This window comes from Macrobrachium nipponense, chromosome 5, assembly GCF_015104395.2.
Source record: "Macrobrachium nipponense isolate FS-2020 chromosome 5, ASM1510439v2, whole genome shotgun sequence".
In the NCBI taxonomy this organism is placed as follows: domain Eukaryota; kingdom Metazoa; phylum Arthropoda; class Malacostraca; order Decapoda; family Palaemonidae; genus Macrobrachium; species Macrobrachium nipponense.
In genome coordinates, this window is record NC_061107.1 from 22,118,958 (window position 1) to 22,142,337 (window position 23,380).

At 34.9% G+C, this 23,380-nt stretch overlaps 1 protein-coding gene across 15 annotated transcripts in view; it reads left to right on the top strand.

Annotated features, from left to right (window-relative positions):
- LOC135215250 (uncharacterized) overlaps positions 1-23,380 on the top strand; it is a 654,605-nt gene that overhangs the window by 546,466 nt on the left and 84,759 nt on the right. For 14 of the 15 annotated variants that reach the window (XM_064249770.1, XM_064249778.1, XM_064249775.1 and 11 more), the window contains 2 exons: positions 799-914; positions 11,345-11,503. In XM_064249770.1, the coding sequence (XP_064105840.1) occupies positions 11,350-11,503 (154 nt within the window). In that variant the 5' untranslated portion in view covers positions 799-914; positions 11,345-11,349. Of the gene's footprint in view, positions 1-798; positions 915-11,344; positions 11,504-22,710; positions 22,773-23,380 lie in introns of those variants that run through there. The other variant, XM_064249779.1, reaches the window with a different exon arrangement.

Here is a 23,380-nt window from a genome sequence, read left to right on the forward strand (position 1 = left end):
TTATCACAACATACTTATATGCTAATAAGATTCCGGCCGCCTGAATTGGAATGTGACAAGGAAGGGTGTCGAGGTGCCTCAGTTCCTATCCAGATGTCACCATCAATTTCCGTTTTTTCACTGAGATTTAGACATTCATTCCGAAATGTCATTCGAGATTGTCGCTTTAGTTGGGAGATTTGAATGTAATGGAATTTGGAGGAGATTAAAGTGGTAAAAGTAAAATTATTCATGTATTTAGTTGTTATTCGAAGATCGTTTGAACGTTAAAGTAGTACGTGCAGAGCCTTCATTAACTTCGAAATGGGTTAATTTTTTAAATGGTTCTTTAAATTCATACGAGAAGATATAGTTTTTATCCACTGCAATGCAAACTCGTTATATTCTCATCTGTTTCCAAAATATGCACTTTTTATGATCCAGTGATTTCCATTGGATTAAGGTGTAGCTCAAAATATCTGTTCACAGAATATCCTGATCCTTTTTTTAATTGTAAGAGCTGGAAATATTCAAATAAAATAGTAAATAACTATTACCTAATAAAGGACAAATTTAACGTGTGTTTCCGTAAATGTTTACACAAAATTTTATACAAGGAGTTGTTGTGCACGTATTCTTAAGCAATTTATCATTTATGATAATTATTTAGCATTATTATGTTTCACATTTTAAAGCCCGGTATATCATATCTTAATTTATGTTATTGTAAATAAGAGTATTCAAAAGAAGGCAAATTTGATGTAGATATCTAAATAATTTTCCTTACATAATCTTACACTTTTTTCCCATTCTTTTCAGAGTCCAGGACCGCAATGTGGAGTTACGTGTTTAGGTTACCTCCTTATTCCGGGTCAGCTCATCAGGTGAAGGTGAATTGAGGCCTGCTGGTACCTTCCCTCTACCCAAACAAAGAGGTAAGTCACTGCTACGAGAAGAAACCCCCTCCACACCCGCCCCCCGAAAGCGAGGTTGGAAAGTTATCGTAGGCATCCCTCTTTGTTTATTACTCCATTCCTTTTGTTTATTTATCACACTATTCTCGAAACTGTGTCGCACTTAAGATACAGTCTTAATTATTTAGATCATAAATAAAGATTATTTTGGAGGAAAGAATAAATTGCTGGCTACGGAAAACTTCAAGGTCGTGGCGTTTGTTTATCGTTCATCATAAAAGTTTTCTGGCATGTAAGAAAGAAGATAGTAAAAATAACATAAGTAAATTGAAGAGACAACCGATTCAAGTTCTCACAAAAGATTTCTTTGGGAAAACTGGTCTTCATAACATTTCTAAAATTTCTTTTTCGTGATGTATTGGAATAGATTACATTTTTCGCTCCTGCCCAATTGATTCTATGATTCTTTTCACGAACATTCCACTGTTCTGCTCTCGTGAGAATATGAATATCAGTCAAGGCATTTGTAAATTCATTTGAAAAGAAGTTGTAAAATGTATAGATTCAAAGAACAAAATAGTGGACTTCGAATGAGGGCAAAAGATGTGAGACCAGCCCAGCAGATAATCAGATTTGTAAATAAAGGACTGACCTCAGGCGTTATTGAATTTACTGCTCCTCACCCTTTTCCCACCTGTTTGGTGTGAATATTGCTTTCCAACCATCTGCACGTTCGTTTGAATTGTAAATCTCTACCACTGAGTATCAGTCTTAGATACAATAACGACACATGTTAAGTTGTACACCCAGCGTTTCATTTTCCCTGTCATTACCAGTACGAAAATTAAACACTTGGTTTAAACTTGTTCGGTTCCGGCTTTATTTCTATGCCATTTTCGAAGGAGTGATACATAGTGGTAGAAATGAACAATATATATGCTAGAGGGACAATACAAAAAACCTACAATCAGTTGGAAAACGAAAATCCATGCCTGACAGGTGCCAGTGGGTAGAGCTGTAATGAGAGTTGTATCAATCATTTGTCAGTGATGATATATATATAATATATACTTATATATATATATATATAATATATATATAATATATATATAATATATATATGTGTGTGTGTGTGTGTGTGTGTGTGTGTGTGTGTGTGTGTGTGTGGTGTGTGTGTGTGTGTGTGTGTGGGTGTGTAGAGGTCTTACTCCTCTTGATCGAGAATGGGATATACTGTATATTAGGTCCACAATAATATTCTGTGGTAAATTATGTTGATTTTGATCTTGTGGTAGGGGTGTAAGAATACTACCAACATAGGTCCTGCGTGTCGTAAAAGGCGACTAAAAGGACAGCTGTTGCCCTGCAGTCTTACTTTTTAGTAAAAGGTTAAGCCCACCGCCAATAACTGTGGAAACTGCTGCCTTGCAATCGTAATTTTTAGTAAAAGGCTATGCACACAGTAAGGGCATGCGGTCGTAAAAACCCGTTTTTTGCCAAAATATAAACCATGCCGGATGATGCCCTTGATAGAAGGCAATGGAGAAGGCGCATCAGGCAACCGACCCTTTATTATATGTAGGGATAACGGTGGGAAATAAGAGAAGGTGAAGTATGTTGATTTTATAAAATCGTTGCAAGAGCTTTCGAACCCTGTCCTGCGTTCATTTTCAGTCTAACTAAAATCATTAATACAAAATGTAAATATGTAAGTTCCAGGTTAACGGAGAGAACCAAAGGTCGACCTCGAATTTGTGGTTCTCTAACAGACGAGGCGACTTGCAGGACGGTCAGCTATCCAACTAGGTGATTGCTTCTCTACTTTATATTTTGCTTGGGTATCCTTGATCTCCTCACTTGTTCTTTTTTATATATTCCATCGTTAGCGGTGACATTCTCGGAATCCCGATTATTATATTATGGTGTCTGCTGTGTGGTGTGAGACACGGCAGCATCAGACGAAGGAAAGACAGAGCGTGCCCCAATAATAGATAATAAATGCTTTTATTATATAGAAGTTCACCGGTGTGTCCTCGTTTAGTAACGACTTGTTCCCCTTAAATGATTCGCCCATGTATAAGTCAGCGCCTTCAACTAATCTTATGTTTACGTTGTTACTTTTGTGAATGATGTTAGCTCTATTCCAGTCTGGTCTATGACCATTATTGATTGCGTGGGCAACTATTGCTTTATTTTGAGAATGTGGTAAGGACATAACTGAAACCACTAACTTTCAGTTATGTCCTTACAGTCTGTCTTTGAAACTGAACGTTAGTGGCAGCCTTTAGTAAAAGTGCTAGTTATATGTTACATATGGCATATGTAACATAATTTTATTACCCGTTATTATGAATAACTATAATTTCAGGATCACATGTTATAATGATGTGGATCGTCTAACCAGCGGTAGGATTCTCGAATTACATATTTCTCTTCTTGCGTACATAATGGATTGACGGTAGATATGAATTTCTGCCATTTAGTGCATCCAACGGGTTCTCCTAATGATGAAACATAACGGGTCATGATCTTTGGTTTTAGTATCCTCATCATTTCTGTCACAGAACCTTCAACAGTGTTATGTATCGTACATGATCTCTAATGTGCCTGTCACCTCACTTTCACAACAGCATTGCTTAGGCCTCGTGTCTGTAAGTTTAATGCTATATAAGTGTATTGACAACCTCACTTTTCTTCGCTGTAATTTTAATTGACGTTCTTTCCCTGAGATTAATATCCGTAATTCCTTCCATATGTCAGGAGCAGTCATCTTTCTCTGCAGCTCCCAATAAACCAGCCTTTTTCCTGACATCATCAGTTCTTGTCTTATATTCCATCTATTCAATTATCTTCCTACGATTATATCAATTTCAAGGTCAATGTCCCGGAGCAAATCAGCTGAGTCACAAACGGGGTGGCCCTGGAAATGATCGAGTCGACAAACCTTATGTCACGCTCAGCAAAACCTTCGTCTCTGAGCTTTGTTTCATCCTTGGAGAGAATCATTCCATACTACATATCTTCATATCAAGAGCCAGCAGGAAAAATGAAAAGCAGCAGTACCTAGCGCTTTCGTGTATTCTTGGTACACCTCATCAGGTAGTTACTGATGCTTTTCATTTTTCCTGCTGGCTCTTGATATACAATCTTCACGTGTTACTTGTGATCGTATTACATATCTTCATATTCATCCACTGTTAAATGCGCCTTACCTAGACGGGAAAAAACGAAACTACATTTTCTCAATTTCGATTCTATGCAGAGATAAGCATCTCATGCGACACCTCTCATGATATTCGCATATATTTTATCTTTTCAACTATCGGATCTACAAATGGGATAAATCGACGCTTGCAGTTTGCTAACCATAGTTCAGGTCTGTTGACGCCTATTTTCTTATGATGGTTTTCAATGTAAAACAACCCGTTTCACGAAGAAAAAATGCAATTATATATGTTATATATATGTTTTTATATATATATATATATATATATATATATATATATATATATATATATATATATATATATAATGTGTGTGTGTAATTGGTCTTAATTGGTGGGATATTAAGATGATGTAGGTAAAGTAGCTTATCACGTGTTTCTTTGTCTCTAAAATTTGACATATATTTCCATTCAGTCCAGAAAATTAGATCTTAATTCATTTGTAAAGAAAGACTGTAATTATTGCCTGACAACAGAATGAAAGAATATAAGCTTCGCATTTCTGAATAATCTTAACTTTGAGGCAACTATATGCAAATGTGAGCGGCAGTAATAGAAATGTGCTTTTAATATCTTAGATCGTGTATTTTAGGAAATCACACCCATGAATAGTGGTTGAAAAATATGTAGAAGATCTTTTAGGACGTCTTTTCCTTAAGTCTCTCTCTCTCTCTCTCTCTCTCTCTCTCTCTCTCTCTCTCTCTCTCTCTCTCTCTCTCTCTCTCACTGGAACTTTGACTCCGTTTGAAGGCAGTTCGGTGTTTGGAAGGTAAATGGTCTTCGAAGTCCCATTCAACTACAACTGCAAATTTCTTTTCTAATTTAACTTCAGGCCAAGACAATGAAGCTGCCTTGTCAAGATCGACAACCCTTTCTAGTTGAGACGAAAAATATGAGGGTTGTTATGAGATGGCCTTTTTTATTAACTGGGAGGAGAAATGTTGTTGGAGAAGTCTAACCGTGAAACCCTTCGGTTATTAAACTTTCCAAAACAATGGATGTTATGAGTTAACCTAATTAAACAGTCCAGAAAAAGTGTCCTACCGGCCTCTGCAAATGAAAATGTATTGCTGCGCAATGATGTTCAGGTTGAAATATTGAAATATGAATATTTATTAGTAATCATAAATACACGAACAATTGTCGATGTATTTATCGGTGTGTGTGTGTGTGTCTGACACGTACAAAGAAAAAAAAGTTATTAAAAAAATCTATATGAATTATTTATAACTTAGGTATTACGGTAATGAGAGCACTGAGGCCGAAATTAGAACAAGAGTAATTTATAAATGAAAACTGGACGGGACAAAATGCGGTAAAATGACGTAATGATTGACAGTTGAGTAATTTGCTAACATATTTGGTAATAGAAAAGAGGTCGCCTCAGTTGACTGATCACGCACAAAGCAAATGTGTTTACAGATCCAGTTGATTGACATTATTAGATAATTCACTGGTTTTCACTTGACGGTTCCAGTTTACACAATGGAACTTTTGATATTATTTGGGGACAGGATAATGTATCGGTTCTCTCTCTCTCTCTCTCTCTCTCTCTCTCTCTCTCTCTCTCTCTCTCTCTCTCTCTCTCTCTCTCTTTGGCTAAGTACCCTGCGTGAGTGAGGTTATTCGTATACATTTTATTTCACCTGGTTTGTTTGACATATAACATGCTGTGCTTGTATGTGGAACAAATAAATATAGACCTTAATAATAACAACTTCTTCATCCAGTCAACCTTGGTGGTGTTTTACATCCATATTGATAATAATGATAATAATAATGCTGAAAATTGTATAGCATTTAAAACCGGGGAACTGTATATATGCGTATTTCTTAGTTTGTTGATTCGGGAGATATAAATTCATAACCCATTTATGTTTTGATCATATTCACATACATGTTAAAGTTACAATTATCATGTAGAGTTATTACATAAACAATCAGTGATTTTTAAAAGAATATTGCTTGAATTGTTTCGTAATTTTGTACATTAAAGAGAATATATATATTTTAAAAATGAAATACCATGTATGCAGTTATGGTAAGTCTAGGTTGATTAATTTACATTTTACGTACGTTTATGACGGTTTATGCCATTTATAAGTAAAGTAGCATGAGTGACCTGGTAAATAAGATATCTTTTTTCATAGAAAATGCATACATGATTTTCTTGTTAACGGAATATCATTCTAAGCTACATATTTCAGGTAAATTATATTATTGTTTACGGGTTCCTTAAGAAACCGCGTATCTCTTGTGGTGCCATGATATAACTTTAGAAAATTGTAAATTATAATTATTCAAGTTCTTGTTGGTGAAACTTGAATGAAAGTTACCCTTAGCCCCTGTCCGTATCATTACACCAAAGCCACATTTAGCAGTTTTCAGTGAAGTGACATTATCATTAAGTAATATGGAGATTATATATTTTTTCTCAAGGGATTTATAATTCATACTGGAAATAATCGCAATGGTGAGTCACAGTTAAAAAAAGGTAATGTCGGTGTACAAAAGTTAATATATCTTAGTTTTACCAGACCACTGAGCTGCTTAACAGCTCTCCTAGGGCTGGCCCGAAGGATTAGATATTTTTACGTGACTAGGAACCAATTGGTTACCTAGCAACGGGACCTACAGCTTATTGTGGGATCCGAACAACATTGTGTTGAGAAATGAATTTCTATCACCAGAAATAAATTCCTCTGGTTCCGCGTTGGCCGGGCCGAGAATCGAACTTCGGACCACCGGGTTGGTAGCCGAGCGCGAAATGCACTCGGCCAACGTGGAACTATGTCGGTGTACAAAGGCATATGATTTAGTCATAGTACATAATAGTTGAGAATGACTACAGAGGCTTGGGATAGAATGAGAAAAAATAAGAGAAAAAAATAAAAGTGGTCACGAGGGAACACGAAATTCATTAATGTTTAACACACGCCTGTAAAATAAAGCAATGAGCGTTTGTACGGATGGGGAGGGAATTCAGAATGGCTTATTTGTTTAGTTAACGGGAGTGAATGAATATGCAATTTACAGATAAATGTTTATCCAAAATTTTTGAAAGAGAAGATTGCCTATGGATACACTAGTTAGAATGTATGAGTTGATTATAAGACGAACCTTCCACAAAAGAACTGAGGTACAAATGTTTGATAAAAATGTAAAAAAAAGATAATAATGAAAACTTTTGTGATATGAGCATGCATGATTAAATGAATGAGAAACGTAGAGATAAAACAAAGTCGAAAACAGGTTAGTATACGTGAAAAAGAAAGAGCATTGTTTTTTTTAAGATGATTTGGTTATGAGGAGAGAATGAGGGACGATGGGTTTTTGAAAAGAATGTTAAATTTGGCAGTTGAGAGAGGAAGGAGAAAAGTTGAATTAAGGTTGTCCCTGGGAGAATTCTTGAAGGACAAAGAAATGGCGGGAGTGTGAGATCTCAGGATTACTTACAGGATAGGGGTGAGGGATTCAGCCAACGTCCTCTTTGATGACACTTAGGTTTAGAAGGAATGAGATACTGGGTGTTCTTCGTATCCTTCGGTCTGAAGCAAATAGGTATTGAAGTTGCACTTGTAGGGTTTAATTCCCCCTGGGTGCCAGTTATTGTAAAGGTGACCGAAAGTATAGATATTAGGTGATGTTGCGACTTAATATGTGTGAGCATAAAAGCAGTCACGTATGGTTGGGTCCCCGCATGGGGCGGGGTGGGGTAATGCCGTCAGTGCACCTCATTCGGTGCAATGTAGGCATTACTTAAGTTTTTTTTTGCAGCGTCCTTTCGGCCCCTAGCTGCAACTACTTTCATTCCTTTTATTGTGCCTCCGTTCATAATCTCTTTCTTCCATCTTCCTGTCCACCCTCTCCTATCAATTGTTTCATAGTGTAACTGCGAGGATTTCCTCTTGTAACACCTGTCAGTTTCCGTTTCAGCGCTGAATGGCCTTAGTTGCCCCAGTGCTTGGAATAATGCCAAAAATCTATATAAATAAATGAAAAAAAAACCTATGTTTAGTCTACAAAATCTATCGTGCTCTTCAGTAAACTGTTGGTTTTGTAACTTAAACATAGACGACTGTTTTTATTCTGGCAGGCTAATAAGTCACAAATATCATCTAATATCGAATTCATGTTACCATTGGGACAACCGACACCCAGGGGGGATAATACCGGACAAGTGCGTCAATGTTTGAGTGCTCGATATCGATACTGAAAGTACAACTTTTGTGCACACCATAACGTATTTAAAACGGAATAACATTGTATGAAAAGCCTGCTTTGTTTGATTTCATTCTAAAATAACCATAATGATTGTAAGTAAGCCACTACTCTTAGAATAATTGCGTATAATGGCACTGTTTAAGTGTGTTTGAAAGCAAATTCCGAGACGGAGTCTCTTTGTCGCAAGTTCTAATGATGTTTCAAAGACGTCCTTTTGAAAGAGGCAGAATCCGGAGATGGTGCATTAACGTCGCTGCTTCTACCAATTTCTTTCGTCCAGGTTTTCTCTCGACATGAAAGAAAAAAGAAAAATAAGTCCAGTGTGACATTTTTGTCAGTGCTGGAGTCTTGCCTTTTGTTTATTTATTTTCTCTTTTGCTGCCAGCGAAGTTTTTTTTTTTTTTTTTTTTTAGAAGCGCATGTTCTTGGTGTATCATTATCATTATTATCAATGTTGTGATTAAAATGTGCCTTTTTTTAAGTTTCACTTTTGCAAGTAAGGGGTATTTTCAAAATATTATTCTTATTATTATTATTATTATTACTATTATTATTATTATTATTATTATTATTATTGTTGTTGTTGTTATTGTTGTTGTTGTTGTTGCTGTTGTTATTATCATTATTATTATTATTATTATGATCGCCGAAAGCCCACCAGCTTCAAAAGTAAGAATCCTCGATACAGAATTTTGATATACAAGTTTTATCTCATTAAGGAGATATAATATGCTATGGTACATGAACGTCTGAACCTTGTTCGTCATATCTTAAAAGTACTATACGTACACTGCATTTGTATTCAACAAGGAACTTACCCTTTCTAGATGGAGCTGCTGAACTTGTGGACATTTTTCTCTCTTGATGCACATCAATAGCTATGGCGTTTAAATAATTATGCTACTCTATTGAATTATTGATTATTGATATTTTTTATGCGCGGCCACGACCCAAGACCTCGCTTATAGGTAAACTGTATTAATAAACTATATTGTTAAACGCTTTTATATTTTGTCTTCCTTTCTAAAACTGCTTCGTCTTGGTTTTTAAGAGCACGGATTTGTGTTGATATGTGTATATATTTTTGTATATGTATGTATTTAAATATATACAATACATATATATATATATATATATATATATATATTATATAAATATATATACATATATATATAAATATTTATTTAAATAAATGCCTTTACTTTTTTTAAAGATGTGGGCCTTTTCAAGGGAAAAGTTTATTATTAAAGCATTTGTACAGTGACCAAAAATTAAAATGTTCGCGAGTTCCACCATACCAGATGCCGTTCTGCACAGTATGAATTCCAAAGATAATTTTGAAATGTGAGTTATTCGGGAAAGATACGCTAAAGTTAAAGTCAGTTTTAAATGCTGGTTGAAAGTAGTACTCTGTGCACTGTATGTTATTACAAACCATTTTTATCACGGTAGCGAAACGTGATTTTGAGCACATTGTTACCTTTAGAGGATGTCCAGATTAGCTACCATCTATTTTTGGTATGATGACCTCGTGTCAGATTTATTCAACTAATTCTGCCCTTCTGATACATGGATCTATTCCACAAAACTTTCCTGTGATGTTTGGTGGAAATCTGGGAAATTTCTTACAAATAACACAGTATTTACAACTTTTACTTTCCTCCAGATGACGTGCTAGTCTCTGCACAGTCCAGCAATTTTTAGGCTTCCCACGATCCCCTGATAGCCAATCACTTGTTGCAAATCCAAAAATTAATTGGTATATTTTTTCTCTTTGCTCCATGGCTCTCTGTAAAAAAAATGGTTTTAAAGGGACTTATCCTGTCAGATCGGATAACCCCTTTCTCTTGGATCCAAAATTAAATCTCTCTCTCTCTCTCTCTCTCTCTCTCTCTCTCTCTCTCTCTCTCTCTCTCTCTCTCTCTCTCTCTGTTGTTTTCATTTACTTTTTCTCTTCTGCGTCGAACCCTCTGACATTTTTAAAGCCTTCACTCTGTAAACCTGTTATCTTACTTTTACTGCTGCGTTACAGAAAACTTGGTTATTGATTTTTGTACCTTGAATGAAAATGTATTTGCGTGTGCGTGTGCAACCGTTAAATACGTTTGAGGGACATCTGAACAATGAAGGGGTAAGGGGGCAGAGAAAAGTTAGCTTTGTGTAGAATTAAATGCTGATTTGACAGGTGTTTCATAAAGTGCAAAATTTGTAACCGAGTACCTGACAATATTTTGAAACAATCTTGTATACCTTATGAATTCTTGTTTAAGCTTTAGATTTCCCTATCGAGCTTATGAACATTCTGCATTAAAAACACCTTTGGCAAGAGCGCTTTCTCTCCACTCATATTGCTGTAGCCTCTTTTGTTCTGAAATTTAGCTTTCGTCTACTCTGCTTTACTTGACATCTAAAGCTCTTTCAGTTTTTGCTACTCTTCAAGTCTTCATTTCAGTTCTCTCATGAAGAATTGAAATGAAAGCTTTCTGTGGGTATTCTTCATCGAAGGGTAAGAGCTGTCTCATGAGTATTTTCTGAATGGCATTTATTGTGGTATATTTTGTTTTGCTCGGCGTCTCACTCTTATTATTTCACTTGAACTTTATTGCATTATCGCCTAAAGCTTATTGTATTATATTCTAGAGGTTGTGTTCTATTTTGTTGCCACAGTTGACATAGTTTTTATCTCATTAATAATTTTCACTTGGTAATATTGTTTCACTAAAGTGATATCACTTTAATTCTCATAATGAAGCCCTTTCAATTACGTATTAGTTATAACATGTTTGTTTTGCCATTTTTTAAAGTTGGTTATAGTAAGGGTCCTTTCCCATAATAACACTTTTGACTGGTTATTACTAGTCTAAGCCAGTTTATGTGAAATCCACTTTCTGAGTAACACTCTTACACTTTCTTCAACCTACCGATTTGATATTTTAGGTATAGCAAAACCGGGAAAGACTGTTTGTCCTAACTCATGAATTGATGACATTATTCTTCTTGCAGGGAAAATGAAAAGTCTGGTTCTGGGCGGGGCTGTGGCCGAGAGATTCATCGGGTCTGTGGTGGAGGAACACAAGAGCCAGAGCCCCAGGGGTCCCCATCCCCCCCATGTGGTCATTACCGACAATACTACCTCATACTCTCCACCCGGTAGAAATGAAGGTGAGTTCATGAATAGTCGTCCAATGTCTGTCTTTATTTTGTATCCTATAGATGTTCCCTGTGACTGAACTGGAATGAAGTCCCATGCTCTGTGCCTCTGTCGTTTCTCTACTACGTTTGTGTTGTTTATTAATCCTGTTTTGTCGTAGGACGGGAATGGGTCTCGTAGTCTTTCCGTATAAAAATGGTCTGCTGTAGGAACTGGGCGTAAGTCTCGTGTAAATTGTTTGCCTTTACACCTCAGGCTGTGTCCACACTACAGTAAAAACATGTTAAACACCCGGCGGTAACTTACCGCTTCTGAATTACAGATAGGTGGAGAACGAACCTTTGGCCAATGCTGGATAACTGTATGAAGCTATAGTTAGAACAACAAATAAGTCTGTAGTAAGGACCCACCCTAAGCTATTCTTGTTCCACAAACTGATTATATAACTTCAACCACATCTGTCTTCGTTTTGTGTAAGGTGTTCTTGATGTAAGAACCGGGAATAAAATTTTTCAGTCTCTCTTAATATCGTCCATTGACATAATCTGTGTTATTTTCCTTCCTAGACTTCCTGGTTCCATGTTGACACAGGATTTAACTACTAAAGCGCCAGGGTTCATTGCGGTATATTTTCCAGATTTCTAGCGATCGGTGATCGTATTGCCTACGTTTTTCCTTTTTATTTGTCACAGTTCTTTTATGGACATTACCTAGCTATGGCCTTCAGAATTTCTTAGTGTGTGTCCACATAACAGTAAAACACGTCATTAACACACCTAGGAAACTTATTGTTGACATATCACAAACAGGTTGAAAACCAGATAACGACCTGAAGTGGAGAACAAATCTTTGGCAAATGGCGGATAATTTTATGAGGCACCGGTAAGGATTACCATTTAAGTTGTAGGATGCATCGATGATGCAGTTGAACATGTCATAAACACTTGTCGGCAACCTATCACATACATGTTACAAACAGGTTGATTGCGAGGTAACAATGTATTGATAGTTCTAACCAGCTCTTCACACGATTAACAAGCATTTTCCAAAGATTCGTTTTCCACTCAACTGTCGTTGAATTGTTTACAAAATGATTATGAAATGTAAGTTATAAATTGTCGAAGAGTGTTTCCGACATATTTTACTGTGGTGTGGACCCACCCTTAGATTATAAGATGGAACTGCCATGATCTGTTTCATCTAGTTTTCTTTGGTAAATCACTCATTATTTCTCCTTTTCCATGTTCTTATATTTCTTTCCCACTCGTCGGAGTGAGACAGCTTCATAGATCTGTTCTCTCATTATTTATTCCCTTTTCTCTCTCTTATATCCGGTCTTCTGCCCACCACAACTAGCCTAAGTTACGGGATCAGTTCGTGTCAACTTTCTCTGAGCTGGCTCGTGAAAGCATTTTTCTCTTGTGGCTCAACGCCAAGTGAAAATTTAAATTTGTGACTTCCAGAGACCATAAATAATGAAATATTGGTAACCAATCACTGTTGACATGGGGTAATGTAACCAAAATTTTGCGCCGCATTTATTTACTATTCATTGCAACCAGTGTACAATAGAAATAAATCATTTTTTAGTCCGTGTTAGACCTGAAAATCATGGATAAATAAGGATTTTGTGTACAGTTTCTTCAAGAATTTCGTACTTTTCCCCCTCAAATGGGTGTTAAACCATCTGGCTCTTTTCAGAGAATGTTGCCTGAGTATGAATTGTGATTTAATCCCATGATATTAGATCAATAAAATAATTTAGATATAGTTTCATTGTCATGCTATGGCTCTTGTCTGAATAGCAATACATATTCAAGTAGATTAATATATACTAACTTACTTTCATATAAAATTACAGTCTACTTGATCTCTAAAATCTTAATTCAACCTGCGCAGTGGGATTTGCCTTCACTAAATTCCAACTCAAGAGAGGCTAATTGATATCATTGTTACTAGATATTTCGAAGACTTAATCGTATTTAAGCAAGCTCTGTCTGTCTTTTGCGTTTTATTGGTAAAACGAATAAAAATAAGTATAATCTGAAGTATTTAATGTCTGTAAATGGTTTACCGTTACACCTATTTGATAATGACTTTCATCTCCAACCACTCTTTTTCATTACAAAACATCCAAGGAAAGGTCAAATAGCAAACATTTCACTATGAACTTGCGCTGTTTATTGCAAGTTCTGCTCCCTTTATACATAGTTTCAATTAGTCTCAGATGTTGAACAGGAATAGAATGTTGCCGCATGCTCTGAGGACGCTGCCAAATGCCTTCTCGTATTTTACCAAAGCCATCATAATGGAAATCTCTCTCTTTAATTCCATAAGGGATGATAATGTCTATCTTTTCGAGACGCTATTTTCATTACACGAAATCTTTTCTAATGAAAAGGATAATAATGTAAACGAGCGTATTGACAGATCCATAATAAACGTGAACAATATTAATGGCCATAATAAAATAATCACAATGGCAGTAAATAATTAAAGAGTGAAATAATATCCAGGTGGCATAACATGCCGTCAGTTTCGTGCGATGTATGTTTCCAATTACATATATATGCGGAATGAGGGTGACGCACGCGAATGGTTTTGATAGGAGCATTTGGCTATATACGTCCCGTGAACACATATGCATGGGTTTATTGGCTTTTTCGATGGGCAAATTGTCAAACTTTTATTAATGAGGCCTGGTTAAAGTTGGGGCGTTATGAAAGCATGGCTTCATATAGATGAAACAGAGTCATTTTTGCATAATTTTCATTTATGACATTTCCCACTTCTTGTATGGGTGGTCGCTCGCCTCTACACAATGTTCGTTAGCTGTATCTGTGATATATATATATATATTATATATATATATATATATATATATATATGTGTGTGTGTGTGTGTGTGTGTGTGTGTGTGTTTATGTATATATTATCATGGTATCGCAATGTAAAGCATTTGATTTTTCTAGAACTTGAACATAAAAATTGTCAGACATCAGCATCGTGATTTGTGATTATATATATATATATATATATATATATATATATATATATATATATATATATATATGTGTATATATAGATAGATAGATATATATGTATCTATCTATCTATCTATCTATCTATCTATATATATAGATATCTATATATAATATAGATAATGAGTATATCTATATTATATATATAGATTCTATTATATATATATATCTATCATATATATATAGTATATATAATAAGATATAGATATATATATATATATATTAATATTATATATATATATATATTATAATATCTATATCTATATATATATATATATATATATATATATTATATATATATATATATATATATGTATATATATATATTCGTGTATATTTGTTCGGGAAGGATGAGAGAGAGAGAGAGAGAGAGAGAGAGAGAGATTTCACGAAATTAAAGTAAAACAGTGTATGTAATGTACATAATTAGGCACTAGAGCAATTTAAAACGTTATACAGGTATATACTGAAACTGTGCATTTCCTTGTTGTTCCAAACCTGCATTTAGAGAGAAGGAAAGAGAGAGGGAGAAGATGAGTGAACAACCGTGTATTGTTTACTCAGCCATTTAAAGTTTAATCCGGTTCCCTTGTTATTTTTTCGCTTTTTTCATTGCTTTTTGTTTTCATTTGTTTTTCATTTTCTTTTCTGTTCGCGTTAGGTATTTTATTCCCAGTTTTTTTTCTTTGGTTGGGGGCTGGTGGGGCGGGTTTGGTTTTTACTGTAAGGCTTTATCCGGGTAGCTATAAATATTAACTGCCTCTCGCATATTTTATCCTCCATGACATGCCTCATGATTTTTCATACATGCAAGTATTGAAAAACCAGACGAAGTTTAATGTAATAATAAGACATAGTAATAAAGAAGATTTTCATCCTTCAGGAAAGAATCAAAGGTATTTTTATATTAAATGGTTAATCACAAGATGCTTAGAATATTCGGTACTTCTAAATTTAATTGCTCAGTAAAATATTGTGACCTTAACTCTTTGAAGGTGTCTTCCACCAAACAGACCAAGATATCTTTTAAGTGAACACAACAGAAGACTTGAAAAATTATGATGCAAGTTTTACTGTCGACCGAATTATCTACGGTAGACTTGGAACTCAATGTTAAGAAATACTCTTGATATATTTTTTGTTTCTACCAATCGCTGTTGCTTTATCCAACGAATTCAGCATCGGTCAGAAGGTGTGAGGTCAATTTTATGAAGATTTTACAGCACGCTATTTACAGTAAGAATGTGTTTGCAGTGATAAGAGCTTGTTCGATTAAATTAACAGTAGCAGATGTTATCCATACACTCGACACTCAATCCATCCTGTTTCATATAATCACACGTCTTACATTTGAGAGAGAGAGAGAGAGAGAGAGAGAGAGAGAGAGAGAGAGAGAGAGAGAGAGAGAGAGAAAATCATGCGACTGGTTTCCTGACTCAATAACCTTGCATTTTTTTGAATTGTGCTTTCTGTATATCTTACTTTTTATGAGGAGTTATCTGTCAGTTGTCAGGGTCCGCTAAAACCCAAGGAAAGACGTGACCTATATTAGAGTTTGCCCTCGTGGGTAATTATAATTAGCTTTGGTTTGAAAATCGCTGTCGCAAGTCTTCTGGAATTGCTTAAAGTGCCTAGTGATCGTCTTTGTTGCAGAGTTTTGATAGATCATGAATTAGATTCAGCCATTAACCTTCATGTCACAAGCAGGTTTGTGGGGATGAGATTTGTAGCAAGATGCCCTTTTCTCTCTCCCAACCCATGACTGCTTTCCACTTCAGTCGACTAACTCCAGACACAGATTCACAGCTTAAGTCAGCAAAGTAACAAAGGTTTGAACTGTGATCTATGAAAAGGCGAAAACGCCTAGGACAATAGACACCACGACTTTCGTGGAGACAGTGCACCCAGAACTAAATTGTTCTCTTTTTGTCTGGGAAATTTGTGTTAAGCTGATGCCTACTGCCTAAATAACACTTGAGAATCTCAAATATTTTCTTCTCACTTTCTGATTTCACCTTCCAGGTTGTCTGCAAACTTAATTATAACTTATAACGAACAGGGATCTAAGTATATGAATATAGTTTGAAAAGTTTCCAATTTTCGTTCCTAGTGCCGAAGATGTATACATTAAATGCAACAGATACGTTGAGCTTTCCTTTTTGTATGCCATGTTATCCATTTCAAGTTAAGTATAGGTGTTTTTTTTTTAATAATTTACATTTCTTCATGCGCATCCCGGAAATTCGTCAGTGATGCCAAAATTAATGAAAATGTTGTAGAAAAGAAAAGATGAAAGAACAGAATGTAGGGAATACCACCAGATGAGATAGGAGGTTGACGTTCCACTATCAACAGCAATGATGCCTTTAGACCGAAGCCTTATTTTAGACGTGCAAAAATGTAAGAGATAGCAAGGGAAACGACAAATAAAGTTTCAGAAAAGTCTGGAGATGATTAGTCATCACCAGTATAAAGATATGTTGTACAGTATAACTTCATTTTGCAGAAGTCCTGCTGGTGACTCAAATGCGAGAGTCCTGGATTCAAGGTGGCAAGTGGAGATTTATAGTTTGAATGTTTCAGAAATTAAAGAACTGAACTGCTCCTCTTTCATTCGGTTGGTTAACTGGGGCATGTTTCTCATTAATTAGTGTAGTATTTACAGTTTTGTGTGTTTGAGGCCTTTTCCCCTCCCGCTACGAGGGAGTCTGAACACGCAATATGTTGAATCTGTATTTTTACCACCCATTACATCACACTCGTCTAACTGAGAGGGGTGACAATCATCACGTTTAAGTAATTATTGGTGATTTATTAAATAGTTTTGATAGACTCAATGTGCTGGCTATAACCAATAAAAACAAAATTTAGCGAGGAGATACTAAGACTTACTAGTAATTTTATTTTTTCCCAATCGGCATTGGGTATTTTCACGTTGCTATTTCGCAAAAGAGCTGAGACCATTCTTCAGAATTTTACCAGTTATGTTTTATTATTGAGAATGCCAACAACATGGAGAATTTACTACAAATTTCTGAACTATTGAAAGTTCTTTCGAATTTGAAGCCAATATAAAACGTTTTACCTGGTATCTTTCCCCTACCGTATTATCAGGTCACAAAAATAAGAGTAACATTTTGCTGAACATTTCCGTAGGCACCAGAGAAGTAGGCTTGAACCCACCCGCCCCCCAAAAAAAAATTATATCGAAAGAATCAAGAAGGTTACTGATCACTTAAAGCCTGATAACACGCATTGTAAACTTTCCATAAGCCCGAATGTAGCTCGTTATCCTTATATTCTTAAATAGAAAAAAAGACATTCATGCATTTAAAAAGCACTATAACAAAAGCATATTACTCAAATTCGTTGTCGAGAAACGGGCTGCTGAGTGTCACAGAAGGTTAACATAAAAGGCTTGTTGAATGATGACTGGAGAGCTCTGATATTTTAGACATGGAAAGTTTATGTATGTATATATAATGGTTTCCGAGGTAGATTAACCGATCTCAAACGACTTTTGTAGTTTAATTTTAGTGAGTATAAGAATGTCACGGTGATGTGATGAAAATTCATGGATAGATACCAAAGTACCAACTGACCATCATAGTGGGGAGTTGATGAGAGCTCTAAGTATAAATACCCACATTCGACGAGGGTATGTACCGCAGAGTAGGTATCAACTTATACTTCACATTATGTTGGAACGGTGAGAGTTTTCGTCTCTGAAGGTGGAGTAGTTACTGTAGGTGGATCGAATCCACCAGCTAACAAACCACCTGTTAATTATAACTTAACTTCCCCCGTCGGTATTATTACCGAGGTAGAGCGTCTTTTTCTTCCCAGCTGGTTCCCAGGTAGTGTGTATTGGATATTAAACAGTGTACCTTAATTCTTTGTGAGTGCATATATACGTGTATATATATATATATATATATATATATATATATATATATATATATATATGTGTGTGTGTGTGTGTGTGTGGTGTGTGTGTTTGTATATATATGTGTGTATATATATATATGTATATATATATATATAATTTATTTATATTCGTATTACAGTCATATATGCTCACATATCTTGGTATAACTCCTCAGGTGCTATACATTGATTAGACCTCTCTCGCGAGTTATAATTATCTGATGATCTTTACGGGTAAATGAGATGTCCATTACTAGTAGGTGTTTTGAGTCCAATTATAGAAAAATGAGTGGTGATATTTGGGGAGCATCACTGAACCACAAAGGCGAGAAAAACTTCTCTTCTTTTAGAGACAGGTTTGTTCCACGTTGCAGCTGTCCACTATTATTTCCAATTTTAATCGGCAGAGACCGACCATACTGTCCGAAATGTCAGGATATATTCGAATGACGCCAATCCTGACTAGAACAGCGAAAATATTTCGCCCAAAAATCCTTAGCCAATTAGCACAGAATTAATATGAATGATAATTTTATACGTCAAGCATGATATTTCTGAATGGTGACAATGGCAAATGCATCTCGGAATTTTATCCACCTTTTTTTCCCTCTGTCTCCCCCTTTTTGGAATTTTGATATCAAAATGTCATTCATCGAAATAGAAATGTGACGTAACTCCTAATGAAGGTTTCCATCTGTGTGAGGGGTAATCGAGAGAATTGTATGTTGCTTGTCTGCAATTTAACTAATTTATTTTTTAGTTTTCCTTAAAGGAAAACTAATTCATTTTCCGTTTTCTGTAAAGGAAAACTATTGAGAAGGCTTTGTCTGCACTTTTGCTGTTTGCACTTTTTCTGTCCGGCCTCAGATCTTAAAAACTACTGAGGCTAGAGGGCTGCAAATTGGTATGTTGATCATCTACCTTCCAGTCATCAAATATTCCAAATTGCAGCCCTCTTACCTACGTAGTTTTTATTTTTTTAAAGGTTAAATTTAGCCATGATCGGGCTTCTGGCCGGAGCATTTTTTACTTTTTTTTTCTTTTCTTATTCCATCTCAATTTCGTTGTTAAACTAATCTGCACCTCACTAGGTTTCTTTTATATTTCATAATATGTTTTCTTCTGTTGATAAGCTATTGAGTTACTCCGTAAAATGTATGCCTGTTATAAATAATAATAATAATAATAATAATAATAATAATAATAATAATAATAATAATAACCAGAAAGGAGGACGTCTCGTATTCATGTTTCATTCAACAGTATGGTTGCATCAAAGGCTTTTCTAATATTTTTTTATTTTTCAAATTATGGCCGTTAACGTCTTGTTGCAATTCAAAACAAAATGGTTTCGACGAAAGTCTGAGAGGTACTGAATGATACGGTTGTTGTTTGTTGTTGTTGTTTTATGGTAAAGCTGGCGTTACGCCGGCTCGAGCTCTAGCTCATAGAGTACCTCGTAAAATTCCAACGTAGTTTCTGGTTGAGTTGGCGGTGGCGAGTGTGATATTTTTATTAATTCTGTGGAGATGGCTTTCTGGAGCCACCTGGTAACTCTTTGCGAAGGACAAGGACCCTTTTCCGGTAATTTCGATGACCTCCGTAAATTGAGTTGGCTCGGGGTTATCTGCAGGTCAGGCTTTTCAGAGCATCTCATTGGGTGATCTTGGCCGGTGGTTTCGTTATCTTGATATGGTGTTATTGTAGCGGTTTTCCTGATATTTGTGGGTAGGAAGTATCAAGGCCTTTAGACCTTGGGAAGTATGGCTCTTATTTAACTTTGACGAGCGTGTATATGGGCCTCTTCTAGGAAGCATAGGCTGCAGCTGTCCTGTGCGTTGTCGATGTCACTTTTATTAGATATTAAATCCTATCTCATAGTACGTAGATGATACTATTTTAATCAGCAAAACACCACGAGATTTTCAAAGTTTCCTTAATCGAATGCACCATATAACTGAAAGAGGGGTGGGACTCAAAAACTATGAAAAACAGAAGTAATTAAGACACAGCCCATGTTCTCTTGAGTCGGAACTAATTCATCAAAATCAAATAAATTGCATAGTAAAAATTAGATTACACATAAGTCTAGCATAAATGTATAGCAATACAGAACTGAATCATGGTATGACATTGAAATACTATCCAAAGAGTTAATCGATTTGAAAATGAATTTTCAAGAATATTGGGAGCCGGATGGCAAGGTAGAGTTAGAAATGATGCCACACGGAAATTCCATGTTTGTAGGAGATATAATGAAAGGGAGAGATGGAGATGGCTTGGACACACCCTTCGTACAGTCCCTGGGAAGGTAATATTGGAAATCTCGGGCTAACTTTGACAAGAACTTATGAGGAATGAGGTTTTAAGTCAGTTGAGATTTGTAAAGATAAAGCCCAGTAAAGGCATGAATGAATGTGTGTGTGTGTGTAATATATATATAGGATATATATATATATATATATATATATATATATATATATCATATATATATATGTATGTATGTATGTATAGTATATATACCCCTCTAATGAAATTACACCACTCATGCCTTTCCTGTGCCTTATCTTATATATATATATATATATATATATATATATATATATATATATATATATATATATATATATACTGTATCCTCAAATCCACGGTAGAAGGTTAGTAAAACTGGGACTTTGAACAAGTACTTTCGTAGTATATTTCTACATATATGTATGTTATATATATGTATATTATGTATATATATATTATATGTGCATATATTAATTATATATATAGTATTGTATGTATATTTATTTATTTATTTATATATATAATAACACACATACACATATATATATATATATATATATATATATATATATATATATATATACCTATATTTATATATTTTGTTTACTTTATTTACACACACACACACACACACACACACATATATTTATAATAATGTGTGTGTGTGTGTGTGTGTGTTCATATACGGAAATGTGATATGACTTATATATATATATATATCTTATATATATATTATATATATATATATAGATATATATATATATATATATATATACATATATATATATATATATATATATATATATATATATATATATATTATAATATATATACATTAAAAAAAAAAAACTATATTTCTTTTACAGTTTAATTGCATTTAAGATTATGATTTCATTCATGGCAACACTGCGCTTCATTTGTAACTGTACATTGATCATAAACGATTTTTAGAAAAAAAATTTTAAGTAGCAAAGATGTATGAAACGTCTGTGAGGGTTGCGTTGTCCTAGCGTACGTGGTGACATCCTTCCTATACAAAGTGACGAGGTGTATGTTGTGGTCCTTTGTCTGATATGGTAGTTGGTGTTTGTAGTCTTGTTAAATTTGATTCTGTTAAAAACGTATGCATGCTAGAACTCTATTAATAAGAAAAAAATAAAGATTTACCTTTAGAATTTGCCCTGTAGACATTCTTCACTTTTTTCAACCTGTCTCATATTTCTATTCAAAACATTTTCGACACTTGAAGCATTAAATTTTACTTCGCTTATCTTGCATATTTCTTTTCTTTTACATTTAGCTAGCATAAGAGCTAATGTGAATAAAATCTGACAAAAAAAAGGTCTTGGTTCATTAATGATGTTGAATATAGTAACCAACCTCTTTTGTTGGATTTTCAGTACATTTTCTTCTACACGGAAACAAGCACTGATAAACTTTTGAAGAATGCTAATAAACTGAAAGCTCTCAGTCTTTCATTTTGTTAAGTCATTTAATACCTTATGATAAGATCAAAAGATATTTAGTGCTTTTTATACAGGTGAAAATTTCCTGAAAACTGTCAGGAAATGAGTTCTTAATATTACATTATTCTTCTAAAATAAACATGACTTAGTTAAGTGTCAGCTTTTAGGTACTAATGTTCCAGTTTACATAAAATGTAGGAGTAAATTTCACAGACATTTCCTAACACATTGAAGTTGCCCTGCCTTTTCCATAATTACTACTTTTCATTGCTGTTTTGGTGCCTGAATTAATGTGAGAAACAGCTATGAAGATGCTTAGCATACATGCCCTGTGCTTTTGAATGCCACTGCTTTTTTAAAACAGGTTATTTTCAGCTGTGCATCTCGTTACCTCAGGTAACTTGAGGAAACTATACTTCAGTTAAAACTCCTTCTCACTGCATAATACATTTACATACTGAATTGCATAATATCTTGTGCCTTTAGAACACCGTTGTAAGATGGACCCTAGCGGTTGCCTTTGGCCGCGTTTGACAGAGAAAGGACTTGATGATGGTGAGTAATGGATGAGTAAGAGATAAAATAGTAGTTTTGAGATAGAGGAAGTTGTTTTCTGTGTGAGGCCAAAAAGGAAGGCAAAGGTTCCTTGTGGAATCTTCAGAATGAGTGTGGTCGTTGGAGTCCCTTGTTGTGGTCGTCAAGGTGGTTTTTATTTGTCCTCTTGTGTCTGTCAGCGCCATGAGTCGTGTCAAGAGTGAACTCGATCATTTGATACCGTGTTAGAAGCACTTTTTTTTATATATTATAATATAAATAAAATTTCATTCTATAGAGAACGCCTTCTAGTCATTGAATGGAAATTATAATTTAGCATTAGTCATACGATATCAAGGAAGAGAAATGTATTCTTCTTATGGAAACCCTTAGTTAACATATGATATCGTGGTGGAAAAAGGTTATTTTTTAAATTTTTTTTTATATTAAAGAACGACTTCTGGTCAAAAGTATACTACGGTAACTGTAATTCATCGTCAATCAAACGTTCTCTTGCAAGAGAGGGATTTTCTTCTGTTGTTAAAGGCTTCGTATGAATTAGTATGAAGCTGGTCGAGGAACTAGTAAATTTGTTTACAAAAAACAAATCACTTGGATTAAACTTATTA